The sequence below is a fragment of the Hydractinia symbiolongicarpus genome, chromosome 1, assembly GCF_029227915.1.
Source record: "Hydractinia symbiolongicarpus strain clone_291-10 chromosome 1, HSymV2.1, whole genome shotgun sequence".
Classification (NCBI taxonomy): Eukaryota; Metazoa; Cnidaria; class Hydrozoa; order Anthoathecata; family Hydractiniidae; genus Hydractinia; species Hydractinia symbiolongicarpus.
Window position 1 is genome coordinate 16,287,589 of NC_079875.1, and position 18,854 is coordinate 16,306,442.

General features: G+C 33.1%; 3 protein-coding genes across 9 annotated transcripts in view; 2 read left to right on the forward strand and 1 right to left on the reverse strand.

Moving 5' to 3' along the window:
- Positions 1-2,924, forward strand: part of LOC130642823 (alpha-1-macroglobulin-like) — a 23,482-nt gene extending 20,558 nt beyond the window's left edge. The window contains exons 26-30 of the mRNA XM_057449550.1: positions 17-232; positions 335-450; positions 539-701; positions 2,216-2,318; positions 2,703-2,924. Coding sequence (XP_057305533.1) covers positions 17-232; positions 335-450; positions 539-701; positions 2,216-2,318; positions 2,703-2,761 — 657 coding nt within the window. The 3' untranslated portion in view covers positions 2,762-2,924. The remainder of the gene's footprint in view (positions 1-16; positions 233-334; positions 451-538; positions 702-2,215; positions 2,319-2,702) is intronic.
- The window catches only part of LOC130643001 (uncharacterized), a 16,184-nt gene extending 4,692 nt beyond the window's left edge, over positions 1-11,492 (reverse strand). The window contains exons 1-5 of one of the 7 annotated variants that reach the window (XR_008982580.1): positions 11,086-11,487; positions 7,253-7,372; positions 5,912-6,042; positions 3,930-4,002; positions 183-301 (exon numbers count right to left, since the gene is read on the reverse strand). Coding sequence is in view for 1 of the 7 variants with exons in the window: in XM_057449562.1 (XP_057305545.1) it covers positions 4,467-4,586; positions 5,912-6,042; positions 7,253-7,565 (564 nt within the window). In the remaining 6 variants the exon portion in view is untranslated. Of the gene's footprint in view, positions 1-182; positions 302-3,929; positions 4,003-4,362; positions 4,587-5,911; positions 6,043-7,252; positions 9,082-11,085 lie in introns of those variants that run through there. The other 6 variants (XR_008982575.1, XR_008982579.1, XR_008982578.1 and 3 more) reach the window with 6 other exon arrangements.
- Positions 11,493-11,794: 302 nt separating this feature from the next.
- LOC130642865 (uncharacterized) lies at positions 11,795-18,254 on the forward strand. Its single transcript, XM_057449553.1, has 9 exons — positions 11,795-12,053; positions 12,252-13,779; positions 13,935-14,094; positions 14,657-14,868; positions 15,347-15,562; positions 15,665-15,780; positions 15,869-16,031; positions 17,546-17,648; positions 18,033-18,254. The coding sequence occupies exons 1-9, from the start codon at positions 11,896-11,898 to the stop codon at positions 18,089-18,091; spliced, it is 2,715 nt and encodes a 904-aa protein (XP_057305536.1). The 5' UTR covers positions 11,795-11,895; the 3' UTR covers positions 18,092-18,254.
- The last annotated feature ends 600 nt before the right edge of the window (positions 18,255-18,854 follow it).

Sequence of the window (18,854 nt, forward strand, 5' to 3'; positions counted from 1 at the left end):
TCAATATTACTTATAGGACACCTGCGTTGGACTTCAAGCTCTATCACGATATTCAGCTGGTGCTTTCGCAAACATCTTCAACCTTACCATTATGGCAACAACTCAAACTGGTTTCACGAAAGAGTTTAGAGTTCGCAATGATAATAAGTTGCTTCTACAAAGAGCTAAACTTCCAAATATACCAAGTAACGTTAGTTTACAAGCAACTGGTGATGGATGTACTCTAGTGCAGGTTTGTTTCTTGTTGCTTTATCTGCCTGCCTGCCTGTTTCTCCGCCTGTTCATCTAACTGTCTGTCAGCCTAAATTTATGCAATTCGTGTGTTGCTTTTCAGGCAAATGTAAAATACAATATACCTCTACCGAAGGAGAAGCCTTCGTTTTATTTAAATGTTACAGTTGATAAATTAAAAACAATAAATTGTGAACACAAGATTAAAATTTGTGGAAGGTATGGTTTTTATTTGTTTGTTTTTTTCTATGATCGCTGTCTCTTTTTCTGAAGCCGCTTTTTCTGAATTTGTTGTAACAATCCCTAGCTACATGAAATCTGGAAAATCCAATATGGCACTCATTGATGTAAACATGGTGTCGGGATTTGAGCCAATCGTAAGCGAGTTGGATATGATCATGCAGTCAACCAGTGCACCATTTTCATATTATGAATTCAATGATGGTGTTTTGTCTTTTTACTTTGATGACGTAAGTAGCTTTAAAAGGTTAATGTTTTTGTAAAATCCGCTTCGAAGAAAAAGTAGGTTTCTTTCATATTGGTGATATGGGTGGGTTTCATATAAAATAGGTTAAAAGGTGTTTACGAATTTGCTGCTAAAATATTTTACCTTTGTAGTTTTGCTAATTATGTTAATTATGCATGATATAGTATGTATGAGATAAATGGTTTGCTATGTCTGACTTATGAAGGTATAGTATGTGGTGATTTACATAAATATTAATATTAAGCTAATACCAGCAATTGCTTCTCAGCAACAAGCTGATGTCATAATTTTGCATAACTGGTACGTGTTAAGTCCTATATCACGGAAACCAATAAAACCTTTGAAGAAAATGTTTTTTTTCGTAGGAGGTGCATTTTAAGATGTTTACATAAAAACTGAATTTGCAGCCTATTTTAAAATAGGTAAAATCGTGAAAATCGGCGTGAAAGAAAAGATAGTCCGGGGTGTGGCGTGGAGTTTTAGTGAGATGTCAGGGAACGCTTTTCATACCACTGTGACGTAAGACGTAGCATACTTGAGTACTGGGAGAGCGATGGTATACCTAAGGGAAGAAATTATTGCGCCAGAAAATATTGGGGACGAAAATATTGCGGAATTAAAGATTACGAATTTACCTAAAATTCACAATCTTTTCCTCCGCAATTCCTAAAAAAATTACGCAATTCGCAATCTTTTCTTCCACAATTCAAAAAAAAAATAAATTCGCATCTAATTTTGTCGAGTTCTAAGAAAAAGTCGAATTACTTCTGTCGTTGTATATGAAAGTTTACAGGGGAATCCCTTAAATTATTTGTATCAGAAGAAATTTTTAAAGGACTACATCCTAATGACCAAGATGAAAAAAAATTATAAAGCGATTTCGTAGAAAAATTTATGGATCATTGCTTCAATTTGCGATTATAAATACCGCAATTTCTTAACACAATATCATATTCGCAATCTTTAATTTCGCAATTTCATAATTGTATCACCAATTCACAATCTTTAGTTCCGCAATTTACGATTTTTTTTACCATGAATTTGCAATCTTTAATTGCGCAATGTTTCTTGCGCAAACGTTTCTTTCCTTAAGGTAGTTATAGTTGCAGGGAAAGACTGTCACATTCACAAAGTTGGAATATAAAATGCTGGTATTCAGGATTTCATTGCGACCTACCAAGCTTCGTTTTTTGTTAAAGAAGGCTGCCTAATAAGTTTAATTCATTCTCTGCAATATTTGTCCTTGCAATAAAAACTAAATTTGAACAAAAAATTTGTTACTATCGCACCGAATTTTCTCGTGGGTGCACGATATTTACTCGTTACTACACGATAGTTGCTCGTCATCACACGATATTTTCCCGTTACCACACGATATCTGTTCGTCAACGCGCCATTTACTGCAGTCAAATTAATTTATGCGTTCCCAAACGTAACAATTCAAGTAAATATGCATGGAAGTTTTTGAAATTTAATTTCCGGCATATTTTCTTTCAGTTGGACCAATCATCTACATGTGTAACATTCAAAGTTGAACAAGTAGCAGAAGTTGAAGGACGAAAACCGGCTGCCGTAAAGTTGTATGATTACTATGACACTGGTGAGTGCTTGCATTTTGTGAATCGCTTTGGTTCTTACGGAACTAAGAACAAAAGCGATTCAGGTGGAAATATTTCGAATACACTAGGAACTATTCTTTTTTGTCGAAATAGTTATTCAGTTTAATTTTTGCACGACTTATTTTAACGCATTTAATTTTTGCATACAGTTTTTAATTTTTCTTCACAAAAAATAAAATCGTTCAAGTTTTATCCTGTGTTAACGAAGCGTAATTCGAATAATATCATAAAATACTTTCGCACGAATCTAAATGTGTTTGCATGAAATCTATCTATTTGTGAGGGTGGACTTGTTAACGATGAATTTTAAGAGCTGACAGTGAATGGCCATTCCACGTATGTACGATTTTTTTTTGTTGCTTTAGACAAGTCAGCCACGACAATGTACAACGTTGAGAGGTGTCCAGAAATCAACGCAACATAAAGAAACTAATGACAGGACCCGAAAAAAACTTTTGACTGTTTAGTTTTGTTGCTAAGCACCTACGCATTATTGTTAACCAATCATTTTGTATTATTATTAACCTATCATATTAGTGACTATTTTGTAGTGTTTTTGTGAGTGTAACAAGTTTGAGGTTTTATAACATTGCTTTTAATTGTATCTTAGTAAGCGGTCTACCTTCATATTTATTTTCGTCCAGAGGGTTTGGTGTATTAACTGAAAAAGCTAGTTATTAGCGCATATAAATTCTCGCGCTAGATCATTTTACATGCGGTTGGTCAATTTTTTCACAATTCGTGTTATGAGAATGACAGTTGCCATGTCAAGTGTATTGTCAGAAGATGTCAACCTACTTCCTAGAGTCTCTTCTAGGAAAATTGTCCTGGGGACGAATTTGAGAAAATACCATAGAGCTCTATAGAAGTATTCACCAGTTGGGTAAAATCTTTAAAAATATTTTTGTATTTTCAGTTTAAAGATATTTGAAAAGAGCCTAACAAAATCCTTCAATGCACAATGTAACTTGTTGACATAAAACATTTTATGGACTGAATCGATTTTTGAAAATAGATAAATTTTCCATTTAGGATGCATTCTTACCATCAAAATGTTTTACAGATCAACAAGTTACACTGTGCATTGAAGGAAAACCTGTGGTTCGAGTATAGTGTGGAATATTTCTACACGTGAATTGCTTATCCACGTTTTGTTCGTGAAACCACAAAATTTAAACTTCCTTCCTAAGACCTCTCTTATGTAACAAAATTTATAAAGGAAATACGTAAAAAATAACTGATTTTGTAATGAATTATAAATTTTTTGCTGCAATTGTATTGCCTGTTGATTCGTTGTGAGCAAAATGACGACACATCGGCCATAAATGTGTTCTAATATCTGTTTTAAAAAAGTCAAATCAACCCAATTATTCACGCATAACCAAAAAAGTGTCTCCTTAATGAAGCTTCCGCCGTTAAAGAGATTGCGCTTATAGCAGCAGTTGCTTAGAACAAGTTATTCCAGTTTTTGAAATCTTTATTAAGTTTTATTATTGCAGGAAATGCAGGAGCATTGGATTAACTGCAATAATAATTTAAAGAATGACGTAGATACAGCTAAAAAACGGTAAAATAAAAGAAGTACAACCTACCTGAAATTGGCCACGGCTGCCACTCTTTTTATAGAATAAATTTGAGGAGAGTTAAGGACTTTTGATGAAAATTCTGAACCATTTTTGCGAAGATGGTGATAGTTTCATAAAAGTAATAAGGAAATATGAGGACATTTGCATATTTTCCAAAGAAATTGAAGAGATTTGAGTAAATTTTAAAGGTAAAATGTAGCAGTGCTAAGCCTTTCGACAATAAAAAATTGTTACAGGTTGTAAAACTGAAGAAGATTTAAGTGAGATTTGTTTAGAAATCTTCTTGCAGACCAGCATTGAGGAGTTTCGAGGAAACTTTTTAAAATTGGGGAGCTGGTGCAATTTTTGACGAAGAAAACAATAACGCAATTCACTTTTACATTTCCCATTATACCTATTATATATCGCAATTTTACAATGTCATCAGATATGTTAGATGTAAAGGTTTGATGCACATACTTTTTAAGCTGAACCATTTGGTTTTCCTGAATCCATAGTACTACAAACGACTGTTTTTGATCTCTACATGACTGGAAATGTTCTTTAAACTTTACAAGAAGTCGCAGGAAAAGTAGCCACAACTCTTAAAGCAACTTTCACTTTTTCAACTCGAGTAAAATTAACTGCTTTTAACTTGAGAAACATACTATTAGGTGAACAAATCTAAAAAACATAGTTTTTTTAAATATTACTCTAAACCGTATCGTTTTCTTCCGGGAGATTAGTGAAGCGACTATACCAAGGCAAATCAATCTTTCAATTCTGAATGAATCTAATTCTAACATAGGAATCGTAATATTTCATCAGAAGGAATTTTCTGATGGTGTGTTTGATCAGCAAAGTGTCATAAATGGGGTTCGGGGACTTCCTTCAAGAATTGCCTCAAAACGGCATTCTTTTCTAACCATCAAGTAAAGTATTCCATTTAAAACACCACACAGCTGAGAAGAAAAACATTTTGATTGTTCTCCCTTTTTTAGGTATAACATCTTTACAAACGAGAACGAAGTTAGAAAAACTTTTTAAATCTACTTTGCATTGTTGTAAACTTTTTGCTGTTTTCAGAACTCACACTCGCTTATCTAACTTCATCAGATTTAAAGATCTGTTACCCAAAGAATTAAAGTCAGGCATCATTTACAAATATAAGTGTAGTGGCTGCAACGCCACTTATATAGGTGAGACGTTCGCGTCACCTAAAGGTTCGGGCAAGCGAGCGCCTCGGAGTGTCTCCCTTAACAGGTAAGAAATCAACTTCATCTAATTGCACGGCAATTACAGATCATCTTAAAGCCTGTCACATCACATCATCTCTTGACGATTTTAGTATACTCTCTAGGGGTAACAACCGGTATTTGCTAGAGATTAAAGAGAGTTTGTTCTTAATGCGGGATAGTCCCCATTTGAATAACAGCATTAGATCTGCTCCATTGTATTTTATACAATTAGTATTTAATCTGTAACTATGGTTACTGTTAAATTTGTATATATTTAGGAGAACTTTGTACGTTTTTGATTGCTTGAAAATGGGTTTGTGAAACACCCAAAACGTCGCAAATAATGTAGTTTTTAGGTGAGATTTAATTTGTAATTAGTTATGTTCAAAATTCAAATCCAAATTTTTTCAAATAACTATTTTTGAGCCTGAGTTTTTCATAGTATACTTCAATAAAATTTTTGCCATTAAGAATAACCTAAGCATATTTTGAGCCTGAAAAATTACTTTTCATAATCATCCTTAAGTGTCATTATGGAATTTCGATTGGTTATAAAAAAATGTATCCTTTTAAAAAGCATATGGTTGATGGAATGCAATTAAATACTCTTATGCCGTTTCTGGGTTGGAACCAGTGTCACAAAAAAATATAAGTGGTGATTGGTGCAGAAATTGGTTAGAAATAATTTTGTTTTGCTGATCAAAACATTTTAATGGAAGAAATTTGATCAATTCCCTTTTAGGATTTTACAATTATTGCATAGCTACTGACCTTCTTTAACTTTTCTTTTTTTAATTTCTGTCGATCTTTTCCATAGTGGCAATCCAAATACCTTCTTCCTAATACCATATATGGCACACCAGTAACATCCCAATAAATTTTATGGGCTTTCTCGTGTAGATCTAAACAGCGAAGACACAAAAAATGAATAATTACTTGCATATACAGCTAGTACATTTGTGTAAACTACCTCCGAGTTATAATTCAAATTTTTTTTGAAAAATACTCTGATTTTTCATTTTGTGGTTTTTATAGGAAGGAAAATTTGACTATAGATAACATCTGGACCTAATAAGGTGGCACTTGATTTTTCATAAGTGGCATTGCAGCCACTGTAGAGCACATTAGGGCTTCTACTTTCGAAAAGTACACAACTATTTTGCCAATATCTGTACTAGAATGTACTAGCTGAAGTCCACTAGTCTCACCTAATTAATCATTGTTGATAGTTTGGTTTGCCCACCCACCCACCACTTTTCAATATTTCGTTTTGTTATTATGTACATCAATCACTTCATCCATTGTCATGGATGTCTACAACTGTTAACGTACCGATTACTCCCGCAATCAACCATTACCTACGTAGCAACCCGAAAATTGGGCCATCATTAGACATAAGATAAACACCTACTTCTATGACAACAACGATCAACAATGCTAGATGATTTACAACATCACATGGATGGGTCGATTGGCACATATACCCAGTGCTCTTGCCTCAAAGTTTTCTCTTTCAACAAATTAGCTGAATGTATTCTCGGATTTTGGTTAACTGGCCTTATATTTTCTGATCATTTTCATCATAATTGGCCAACATATTTGAATTTAGCACCAAAATTTAAGGAAACATGCAAAAATATCACGGTCAATCTCTTAAAAAATTTAAATTAAATTAAACTTTAAATTAAAATAAATTCTGTTCTAATAATGCTTTGGTATTCTAAATTTCAAGCATTGAAGAAAATCAACAAGATTTTAAGTAAAAAAAGTTATATTATAGTTAAAATGTTTTTTACTGTGGTTAGTAGTATCTTTTTACTGATAAGTTTAAGTGGCGCCATAGATTAGTGGTTAGCTCTCGGGTCTGCGTAGCTCAAAAAGAGCATTAAATACTCTAGGACTCTCCATCTAGACCATGGTCCCTCCTGGAAATAATAGACAGGGTATATCCCTGGATACTTTGTGAGGCTAGCCATGTAAAATATGCATATCTATCTATCAATCTATCTATAAGATCCAAAGAAAAGAGCTTAGCTAGAGCTACTGCTAAGTTAGAAAGTAAAATATATTCTTATAAAACCCAGCTATAGCTACAAAAATGCTAAACTATACCTATAGCACCAACATTTTTAGTTGTTTCAATAACCAAAAACCGTTGGATGCGATCTGATTCATGGTTTTTGATGGTGTCGGATACTTGTTTGCCATGGTTTAGTTTAGCTCTGAAAGAAACTGCCAAATAAAAACATAGAATACAGTAATTTGAATTTTTTAAAGTCACAATTTGCATTATTCTATATTCATAACCAGTGAAACAAAACGTCCAAAAATATAAGCATTTGCAGCAATAAAAAAATAATAATAATGTTTTAAAAGCCCCGTTGGTCGTTATAGATAGATTTAATTTTACCCCCCGGTTTACCATGGGCCGTATCTCACGGAAATAAAGTTTATCAACTGAAAAAAGAAAACCAAAGCAAGGAAGGTTGTCTCTTTTTCAAAGTAATCCTGAAAAAAGTTATTTCAAACAATGTTTACTCATCATGTTGTTAAATTAAAGCTGATTTGTTTCTTTTATTATTTTTGTGTTCTGGGAACGAGGTTGCTTTCTTTTTTAAAAAAAATTATCGAATTCGAATGGTAATTCGAATCTAAAGCGTAAAAAACAAAACTGTTGTTGTAGAGCGGCTCTTGTTGTCGAGCGAGTATAAAAAATTTATGTTGTTGTTAGAAATATTTAATACAAAGAAGAAAAACGTAGATGATATAACGTCAAAAAGAGAACTGATTGGAAATGTATCAGACAATTGTAGCTAGCTATACATTATCAATTTGTTTTCTTTGGGATGAAGCAAAGTTTAGTTATCGAAGTAAAAAACTGATTGGACTTTTATCCAGAGAACACTCAATCAAGTCTAGATATATTCTTAGGATATTCTTACCTTCTGACCTATTGTTCAGAGTATTTTCTTACTAAAAAAGTGCTTCTTAAAGAAATTATTTTCTGGTTCAAGACACAACAACAAACTCAATATTTAAGGAAAATTTAGCTCTGATAGAAACGGCCAAATATTGCTCACAATCTGCATTATATTTATAACCGCTAAAACAAAACCTTTCAAAAATATAAGCAGGTCCAACAATAAATAAGATATATAAAAATGCAAAGGGTCTAACAGAATCGAAGGTGTCTAACAACGGTTATGTAAAAAGCTAAATCTGCTAAACTTGCTTTGCAATGTCAGAAGTATATACCAGGGGAACTAGTATACCAGACATTAGAAATCGTTAAGTCCCACAAAAAAGTTTATTGCTAAATATCCACAATGCACAGTTTGTAATGCATCATAGCAAATCAGCTATTTAGTCTATTGTATTCAGCAACCCTTCCAGTGCACAAACGTTCCGTGCAAGATAACAATGCAACGTTTTCGAATTTAAAAATCGAATAATGTTTCAAACGATCATAGCGAAACAGATGAACTTCTGACCCTGATATATCAGTTCGGGAGATGACACTAAAAGGGAAACAATTTCCCATGTTTTATAGGGAAATTCCCATGTCATACCGGGAAATGGTTTCCCATATATATAGAAAACTCTTTCCTAAACTATTTTTTTTGATTTTAACTTGGGTTTCTCTTTTGGGAAACCGTTACCCATTCTCAGAACCATTTTACGGAATTGCAGAAAGAGGCTACAATAATTTTTTTTCTTTCGGTGAAAATTCGCGGGAAAATATTCCCTTTCTATTGGTTAAAAATTTGTAGTGCGCTTGTTAATCAGCTCATGCGCAGATTCCTTTTTATTTTGGTGGTTTCCATAATGGGAAACCATTGCCGTATTTCTGGCCTGTTTGGGGTAAAGGTTTCCCAAATGGGAAACCGTTTCCTAAATAGACCATTTCCGAGATTATGCGCCATTATGAATCTGCGGAACTTAGTGGTGCAAGTTGAACTTTGGACTTCACGTTTTATTCAGTCTTTTGCCTAACGGAACTGGAACAGTTTTGCTTTTTGTTATCTGTTTTTATCTTCTTGATATTATTTTATGATGTATATTTTGAAAAATACTTTTATTAGGCACTTATCTGTACTTTTAATTTCTTTTTGTACAATAAAGGCAACTTAATATATCCTAAAAACCTTTAAACTAGCTATATAATTAGTATATAATTGATGCTTGGTTAAAGGTGATTTCATTGTATATTTAGAAATTGTGTTAAAATTGTGAAGCTGCTTTGTGCAATATATAAAGATATTGGCATTGGATTTTTAACTTGGTTTATACTTTACTTTAGAGAGAAATTTTGGATATCGGAAATACCTTACTGGATTTGGACTTGAACTTTGTTTTTGAATTTGTAAAGAAATGTTTAAGTTGTAGTATTTGTGAAGATCTAGAGAGTTATAATCCATTGTCAAAATATTTGTCAAAACTCTACAATGTTATCTATTCCTAAAGTGAAACTTAAGCTCGCAAAATAATCTGGCTTCTTCTCTATGATAGTGTAAAAAAATTCAATAAACTGCCCATAGAGATACGGTGAAGAGAGTCAGTCGCAAATTTTAGGAATAGAGTCATTAGTCATTTTAATTGCAAATAATTTTTATTATTTTTATAATTTTGTTTTTCTGTGATAATTACACTAATCTGTATGTTTGTCCCTTGATTCGTCTTAAACACTCCTATCTTTGAGTCTTTCAAGAGTTGTATTAGAAAGAATACCTGTCTTTCTTTTCTGCTTTCGCTATTGCCATATAATTTTTTGTACGCCTCCCTTATTGAAAAAAATCAAAAAGGGAAAAATGTAGAAATTAGTTTACTAGACTACAGTGGTATTCAATTTTTTGTTTTTCTATGTTATTTGTTTCTGTTGCAATGTATATTTCACATGATGTTTTGTTATATATATATACATATGTTTTTTATTGGTTTCTTTATCAGGACACGCAATTATAGCAGTAATTTATTACTAAAGTGTAAATATTTTTGATAAATAAATAAATTATCCTGTGAAGCTCGTTTGAGTTATTGGCATAATAAGTTCCATTGCAGAAAAAGCTCTGGCGATTAACTCAACTATTACTCAGTCCACGAACGGACAAGAAGTCAGTCAGCTGCCTCACACTAAGTTCTAAAAAATCTTCATACATTGTAAGAGGCATAATTCGATCGTAAAAATATGTTTAAAGTTGATTAAATATCCACTCAGAGTTAAATTTTAAATGTATTAAATAGGAGTCAAAAATAATAATAAAACACACTCAGTATTACCTACGTCCTACACGTGTATTTAATTGCTATTTATAATTTATTAATAGATCAAAGCAATACGCCTAAATGGATGTTGTCTGGTGTTATCAATGTTACTTAGATAAAAACATTACGAAGACCTAAACACGCTAATAGTGTATACAAAACTCGTTTCTTTTTGTTTGTTTTAAGAGAGTTTTCTACTACAACATATAGGGTTCAAAGTTCAACTTGCACCACCAGGCTTCGAAAATCCATAATGGCACATAATCTCCGAAATGGTCTATGGGTAGTGGTTTCCCTTTTGGACTCCAGTCCTGAACTGTATAGCTAGCTATATTCTTACAAAAAAAGTTCTTAACTTTCTGGACAAATACTATACTCATTATTCTGAATATATTCTTAGCATGTCCATGTCCTGAAAATATATAATGCCTTAATAAAATAAAGCATGCTATAAATAGCCCATAGTTAATGGCAAATTCTTTTTATATTTTAACAAACAATCGAGGTTGGACATAATCTTAAGATATTCTTAACTGACGCTAAGTATATTCTTACAAAAAATATGTTCAGGCTGAAGACAAAACATATTTAAGGGAAAGTTTAGCTGGAAGCGTGTAAACGGCTTAAAAACTTTATTCACCTAAATTCATTTCTCTACCAGATATATAATCTAAATAACACACCTGCTTCCCTTTCGCTTTCTCAGTAGGCCGCTGAATCTGTTTTGTTATGATTCGCACATGTCCGTTTCCTGTAGGCATTGCACGAAATGTTACTGTTTATTTCACGCTGCCGAATAACAGATATTTTGTTATCTTACCCCAAGTAGGGCAAATTTCTTCAAAGTAAAACATTTTTTAACTCATCCTACTGAAGATTTTAGACCAAGTTTGTCTGTTTTTAGACTGTTTTATTGATCACTCCGTCACATAACCTGAATTCTTCTGAAAATTTGACGTTGCAATGTTCATTCATTGTGTTAGCTGTTAAAAAGGACGGCGAATTTGATATCGTGCTCCCACAAATACTCCTTTTTCAATGCTCGACTTTTTGCTTTTTTTTTCATACTTGCGCTACGTAGGGTGAAAGCACTCGGTGTAGGGACAAACAGTTTTATCCGACTTTGTATAACACTTAACTTTCTACGTGCGACCACATTATTTTGTTTAGATTTTACATAAAAATGCACAGCACATACGTTCACAGCTTCACGTTGGCTTGTTTACAATACAAGATTTTTCACCCTAGTTTGCTATTTTATTTATGTTCTAAACTCAAGTACACATTTGAAATATTCTCAGATCCGTTAGTTGGGCTACATAGACACCGGCTCACAGTTTCAAAAAATTACTGCGCGCGCATATCACAACATTACGTAATACATATGCGCGCGCAGAAAAGGCAGTAAAGTATCTTTCGCTCAGGGAAGTCAAAGGCAAAGAACGTTTTATTTCAGAACTTATACTTAGATTTTTCAAGAAAATTTGGTTATAATGGATCCACCAAGTAAAAAAAGAAAACGATCAGTGACGTGTGCGGTTTTGAATTGTGCCAACAGCGAGTACAACCTTGAAGTTTGGAGAGATAACATCTGTGATGTTCACAATGTTATCAGACGTTCTGATGCATGCTCATGTAAAGAACCTTACAGGTGAGAAAATATTTTACACAAGATTAAGTGTTTATAGCCAGAAACTAGCAGTAACTAGCAAATACCAAAGGCAATAAAGGGTAGCTTTTAGGTCTTGCTAAAGGGCTAGCTAGCTAAGTATATAGCTATATATATTTATATATTTATATATATAGCTAGAGCTATATATATATACTATTTTTTTGTTTTTATTTTTAGCTTGTTCACCTTTCCTTCTAAAACCAAGAGAGCTGATGCTCATAATAAATGGAGGCAACTTATTAATCGTGCCAGCCCAAAAAATCCAGCAAAATTGATGACAGCTAGACCCAAACAACGGGTTTGTTCCAAACATTTTGTTGGAGGGGAACTATCATACGAGCATCCTTATCCAACTCTATGTCTTGGTTATGAATCAGCTTCAAGGACTGAGAAGTTTGTACCCTCTGCAACACGTCGACGAAAGTTGTCATACTCAACATCGTCATCAAAAAAACAAACATCTAAAACGGAGAAAGTGGATCCCAATATTGAAAGTCCTTGTATTAGTAGCGTAGCATCAAACAGTGACATTAATATTGATATTCAAAGTCCTGGTACTAGCATTGAATCTTGTATTTCTTCACCATTACCAGAGTTATTGTCACCTAATAGTACAGTATCATCTATGTTTTCACCCCCACAAGAGATGATTTCACCTAACCTTGTTTCACATCAAGATAATGCAGATTTTATAGTTTCGGATTCAACTAAGGAAAGAGAATTACTTTTAAATTCACTCTCTGAAAATATCTTGAAACTAAAGGCCAAAAACAAACTTTTAAAGAAAAAAATCAAGTCACTTACCACAACAAAAAATTTATTTAAAAATCAATTCAATAAACAATCTGCCACCCTTAATATGTTACATAAATCTGTTAACAATTGTTCATGCAAGTTACCTTTATATAAAAGTCTATTAAAATCAGATAAAAAATGTGACTTTTACACTGGTATTATAACTCTCAAATTATTTGAGCACCTACATGACATAATAACACCTTTGGTTCGCAGAAGATGGAGAGGTGTTAAAAAAACTTCAACTGGCATATTTCGTAATTTTAAAAAAATACCCAAGAGATTTGGCCCTGCTCGAAAGTTATGCAGCAAAGATGAATTTCTTTTATTTTTAATGAAACTGAGACTTGGTTTACTAAATGAAGATTTGGCAGACCGTTTTAGTATTTCAGAAGGTTTAGTCAGTGGTATTATAGCATCTTGGCTTAAAGCTTCTTCGTCTGTTTTATCCAATATGGTTGAGGTTCCGGAAAAAGGCAATATCACAGCAACTTTACCAGAAAGATTCAAATCAATGCCTGACATTCATTCTATTTTAGATGCTACTGAAGTTTTTATTGAAACACCTAAGAACTTGGACTTACAACGGAGTACTTGGAGTCAATATAAACATCATAATACTTTAAAAATCTTAGTTTGTATTGCACCAAACTCATCTATCATTTTTTTATCAAAGGCTTATGGGGGAGCAATATCAGATAAAGAGGTTACAAACAAATGTGGTTATCTTGATCTTGTTCCTAGCTATTCTCAAATTATGTATGACAAGGGGTTTAATTTAACAAAGGAATGTGAAAGTCGTTTTATCTCAATTGCAGTACCTCCTGGTAAAAGAGGAAGTGCCCAAATGACTCCTGCGGAAATACGAAAAACAAAACGGATTGCAAATTTAAGAATCCTCGTTGAACAGGTTATTAGAAGACTCAAGTCATTTCGTATCTTAGGTTCAGAGTACCCAATCAGTATGATTAAACTGTTCGATGATGTTGTTATTGTGTGCGGAGCGTTATGTAACCTTAGAAAATCTATTATCTGATTTATATATTTATTTATACTTTTTGTCAGGATTTCAAAATACAAAGCGCACTAGCGTGCATAACGAATGGATTGGACAAGATATCTGATCCATACACTACAGCATTGCTTTCATATACATTGTCACTGGCTGGTAACACTAAAAGGTTTGATATGTTGAACAAGTTGGACAGTATGTCAAGTCAAGCTGGTAAGCACATTGCGCCGTATCTATTGATTCAAATTACATGTTTTTTTGTAAGAAAATTTCAAGATGCTTATGTAAAGTACTTTTTCAGGCTCAAAATATGCTTAGATTATGCCTTTATGGCAAAAAAATTTATTGGAATATTCTTACAAAAGACATGATCAAGCTCAAAATGTGCTTATTTAAAAACAAATATTGCAATTTTAAACATCTATATTTACAACTTAAATCTCACTACATATTGGATAATTTAGACACACAGAAAAATAGAAAAACTGCTCACAAAGCAAAAAAAATTAAAAAACTTCAGAACATTTTCTTAGGCTTCACATAATGCTTAGCATATACTTGAAAAATGATGATGCGGATGCTTATAAATGTCATTCTTATAAAAAAACATGAACCTGCCTAGTTATCTTGTAAGTTGTGTTAATAAATGAATTTATCCCATCAATTTCTATTAAATCCTTGCTCAAGTCCTTGTTTAATTTGTATATTTATATCGCCTATTTGTGGTACTCTAGCCCATTTCTTAATCTCTAATCTTTATTTCCCTTATTTTCAGATGGCATGTTACATTGGGAAGCGACATCCGTAAAAGATCACCGTTTGAGCTTCTGCTATCAAGCCCCTTCCAAAGACATCGAGATGACAGCGTATTCTTTGATGGCTTACATTGGTGGTCGATCGCCGTTCAAGTCAAGAATCGAACATTTGAAAATTGTAAAATGGTTGGTGAAGCAGAGGAATTCATTTGGTGGATTTGCATCCACGCAGGTTAGCTTGTACTTTTTACAATGGTATTATTAGGTGACATTTTAAATTATTATTCCTCTGGTTGAAGATATTTAGGGCAACATTTATTAACCACAAAGTACTGTACTAGAATTGCTTCTTAGCTAACATACATGCAAAGATAATACTTATATTAGACTCAAAACTAGTTGGGTTCATAACTCTATGAAGTAATGTTTCCTCATTTTTGGCTCATTGCATGTTATACCTTGTTGACACCCTATTTTTTAAAGTGCTTTTCGCATTCTTTTGTTTTTGTTTTTTCAAAAAATTACTTTTAACTTTTTGGAGGCGTTTTTTTTTTTAAAAGAATTACTTTTTTCTTTTTTAAGGAGTTGTTGCGTTGTCAAAACTATACGTACTTACTAAGATTTTGTTCTGTAGGACATGTGCGAGACTTCATCACAGTATTCTGCAGCCTCTACTGAAAAATAAATTTTACAATCAATATTACTTATAGGACACCTGCGTTGGACTTCAAGCTCTATCACGATATTCAGCTGGTGCTTTCGCAAACATCTTCAACCTTACCATTATGGCAACAACTCAAACTGGTTTCACGAAAGAGTTTAGAGTTCGCAATGATAATAAGTTGCTTCTACAAAGAGCTAAACTTCCAAATATACCAAGTAACGTTAGTTTACAAGCAACTGGTGATGGATGTACTCTAGTGCAGGTTTGTTTCTTGTTGCTTTATCTGCCTGCCTGCCTGTTTCTCCGCCTGTTCATCTAACTGTCTGTCAGCCTAAATTTATGCAATTCGTGTGTTGCTTTTCAGGCAAATGTAAAATACAATATACCTCTACCGAAGGAGAAGCCTTCGTTTTATTTAAATGTTACAGTTGATAAATTAAAAACAATAAATTGTGAACACAAGATTAAAATTTGTGGAAGGTATGGTTTTTATTTGTTTGTTTTTTTCTATGATCGCTGTCTCTTTTTCTGAAGCCGCTTTTTCTGAATTTGTTGTAACAATCCCTAGCTACATGAAATCTGGAAAATCCAATATGGCACTCATTGATGTAAACATGGTGTCGGGATTTGAGCCAATCGTAAGCGAGTTGGATATGATCATGCAGTCAACCAGTGCACCATTTTCATATTATGAATTCAATGATGGTGTTTTGTCTTTTTACTTTGATGACGTAAGTAGCTTTAAAAGGTTAATGTTTTTGTAAAATCCGCTTCGAAGAAAAAGTAGGTTTCTTTCATATTGGTGATATGGGTGGGTTTCATATAAAATAGGTTAAAAGGTGTTTACGAATTTGCTGCTAAAATATTTTACCTTTGTAGTTTTGCTAATTATGTTAATTATGCATGATATAGTATGTATGAGATAAATGGTTTGCTATGTCTGACTTATGAAGGTATAGTATGTGGTGATTTACATAAATATTAATATTAAGCTAATACCAGCAATTGCTTCTCAGCAACAAGCTGATGTCATAATTTTGCATAACTGGTACGTGTTAAGTCCTATATCACGGAAACCAATAAAACCTTTGAAGAAAATGTTTTTTTTCGTAGGAGGTGCATTTTAAGATGTTTACATAAAAACTGAATTTGCAGCCTATTTTAAAATAGGTAAAATCGTGAAAATCGGCGTGAAAGAAAAGATAGTCCGGGGTGTGGCGTGGAGTTTTAGTGAGATGTCAGGGAACGCTTTTCATACCACTGTGACGTAAGACGTAGCATACTTGAGTACTGGGAGAGCGATGGTATACCTAAGGGAAGAAATTATTGCGCCAGAAAATATTGGGGACGAAAATATTGCGGAATTAAAGATTACGAATTTACCTAAAATTCACAATCTTTTCCTCCGCAATTCCTAAAAAAATTACGCAATTCGCAATCTTTTCTTCCACAATTCAAAAAAAAAATAAATTCGCATCTAATTTTGTCGAGTTCTAAGAAAAAGTCGAATTACTTCTGTCGTTGTATATGAAAGTTTACAGGGGAATCCCTTAAATTATTTGTATCAGAAGAAATTTTTAAAGGACTACATCCTAATGACCAAGATGAAAAAAAATTATAAAGCGATTTCGTAGAAAAATTTATGGATCATTGCTTCAATTTGCGATTATAAATACCGCAATTTCTTAACACAATATCATATTCGCAATCTTTAATTTCGCAATTTCATAATTGTATCACCAATTCACAATCTTTAGTTCCGCAATTTACGATTTTTTTTACCATGAATTTGCAATCTTTAATTGCGCAATGTTTCTTGCGCAAACGTTTCTTTCCTTAAGGTAGTTATAGTTGCAGGGAAAGACTGTCACATTCACAAAGTTGGAATATAAAATGCTGGTATTCAGGATTTCATTGCGACCTACCAAGCTTCGTTTTTTGTTAAAGAAGGCTGCCTAATAAGTTTAATTCATTCTCTGCAATATTTGTCCTTGCAATAAAAACTAAATTTGAACAAAAAATTTGTTACTATCGCACCGAATTTTCTCGTGGGTGCACGATATTTACTCGTTACTACACGATAGTTGCTCGTCATCACACGATATTTTCCCGTTACCACACGATATCTGTTCGTCAACGCGCCATTTACTGCAGTCAAATTAATTTATGCGTTCCCAAACGTAACAATTCAAGTAAATATGCATGGAAGTTTTTGAAATTTAATTTCCGGCATATTTTCTTTCAGTTGGACCAATCATCTACATGTGTAACATTCAAAGTTGAACAAGTAGCAGAAGTTGAAGGACGAAAACCGGCTGCCGTAAAGTTGTATGATTACTATGACACTGGTGAGTGCTTGCATTTTGTGAATCGCTTTGGTTCTTACGGAACTAAGAACAAAAGCGATTCAGGTGGAAATATTTCGAATACACTAGGAACTATTTTTTTTTGTCGAAATAGTTATTCAGTTTAATTTTTGCACGACTTATTTTAACGCATTTAATTTTTGCATACAGTTTTTAATTTTTCTTCACAAAAAATAAAATCGTTCAAGTTTTATCCTGTGTTAACGAAGCGTAATTCGAATAATATCATAAAATACTTTCGCACGAATCTAAATGTGTTTGCATGAAATCTATCTATTTGTGAGGGTGGACTTGTTAACGATGAATTTTAAGAGCTGACAGTGAATGGCCATTCCACGTATGTACGATTTTTTTTTGTTGCTTTAGACAAGTCAGCCACGACAATGTACAACGTTGAGAGGTGTCCAGAAATCAACGCAACATAAAGAAACTAATGACAGGACCCGAAAAAAACTTTTGACTGTTTAGTTTTGTTGCTAAGCACCTACGCATTATTGTTAACCAATCATTTTGTATTATTATTAACCTATCATATTAGTGACTATTTTGTAGTGTTTTTGTGAGTGTAACAAGTTTGAGGTTTTATAACATTGCTTTTAATTGTATCTTAGTAAGCGGTCTACCTTCATATTTATTTTCGTCCAGAGGGTTTGGTGTATTAACTGAAAAAGCTAGTTATTAGCGCATATAAATTCTCGCGCTAGATCATTTTACATGCGGTTGGTCAATTTTTTCACAATTCGTGTTATGAGAATGACAGTTGCCATGTCAAGTGTATTGTCAGAAGATGTCAACCTACTTCCTAGAGTCTCTTCTAGGAAAATTGTCCTGGGGACGAATTTGAGAAAATACCATAGAGCTCTATAGAAGTATTCACCAGTTGGGTAAAATCTTTAAAAATATTTTTGTATTTTCAGTTTAAAGATATTTGAAAAGAACCTAACAAAATCCTTCAATGCACAATGTAACTTGTTGACATAAAACATTTTATGGACTGAATCGATTTTTGAAAATAGATAAATTTTCCATTTAGGATGCATTCTTACCATCAAAATGTTTTACAGATCAACAAGTTACACTGTGCATTGAAGGAAAACCTGTGGTTCGAGTATAGTGTGGAATATTTCTACACGTGAATTGCTTATCCACGTTTTGTTCGTGAAACCACAAAATTTAAACTTCCTTCCT

Coding starts and splice junctions, on each gene's coding strand:
- LOC130642865 (XM_057449553.1), top strand. CDS start 11,896: ATGGATCCACCAAGTAAAAAAAGAAAACGATCAGTGACGTGTGCGGTT. Junction 13,780..13,934: donor TAAGAATCCTCGTTGAACAG/GTTATTAGAAGA, acceptor ACTTTTTGTCAG/GATTTCAAAATACAAAGCGC. Junction 15,563..15,664: donor ATGGATGTACTCTAGTGCAG/GTTTGTTTCTTG, acceptor GTTGCTTTTCAG/GCAAATGTAAAATACAATAT.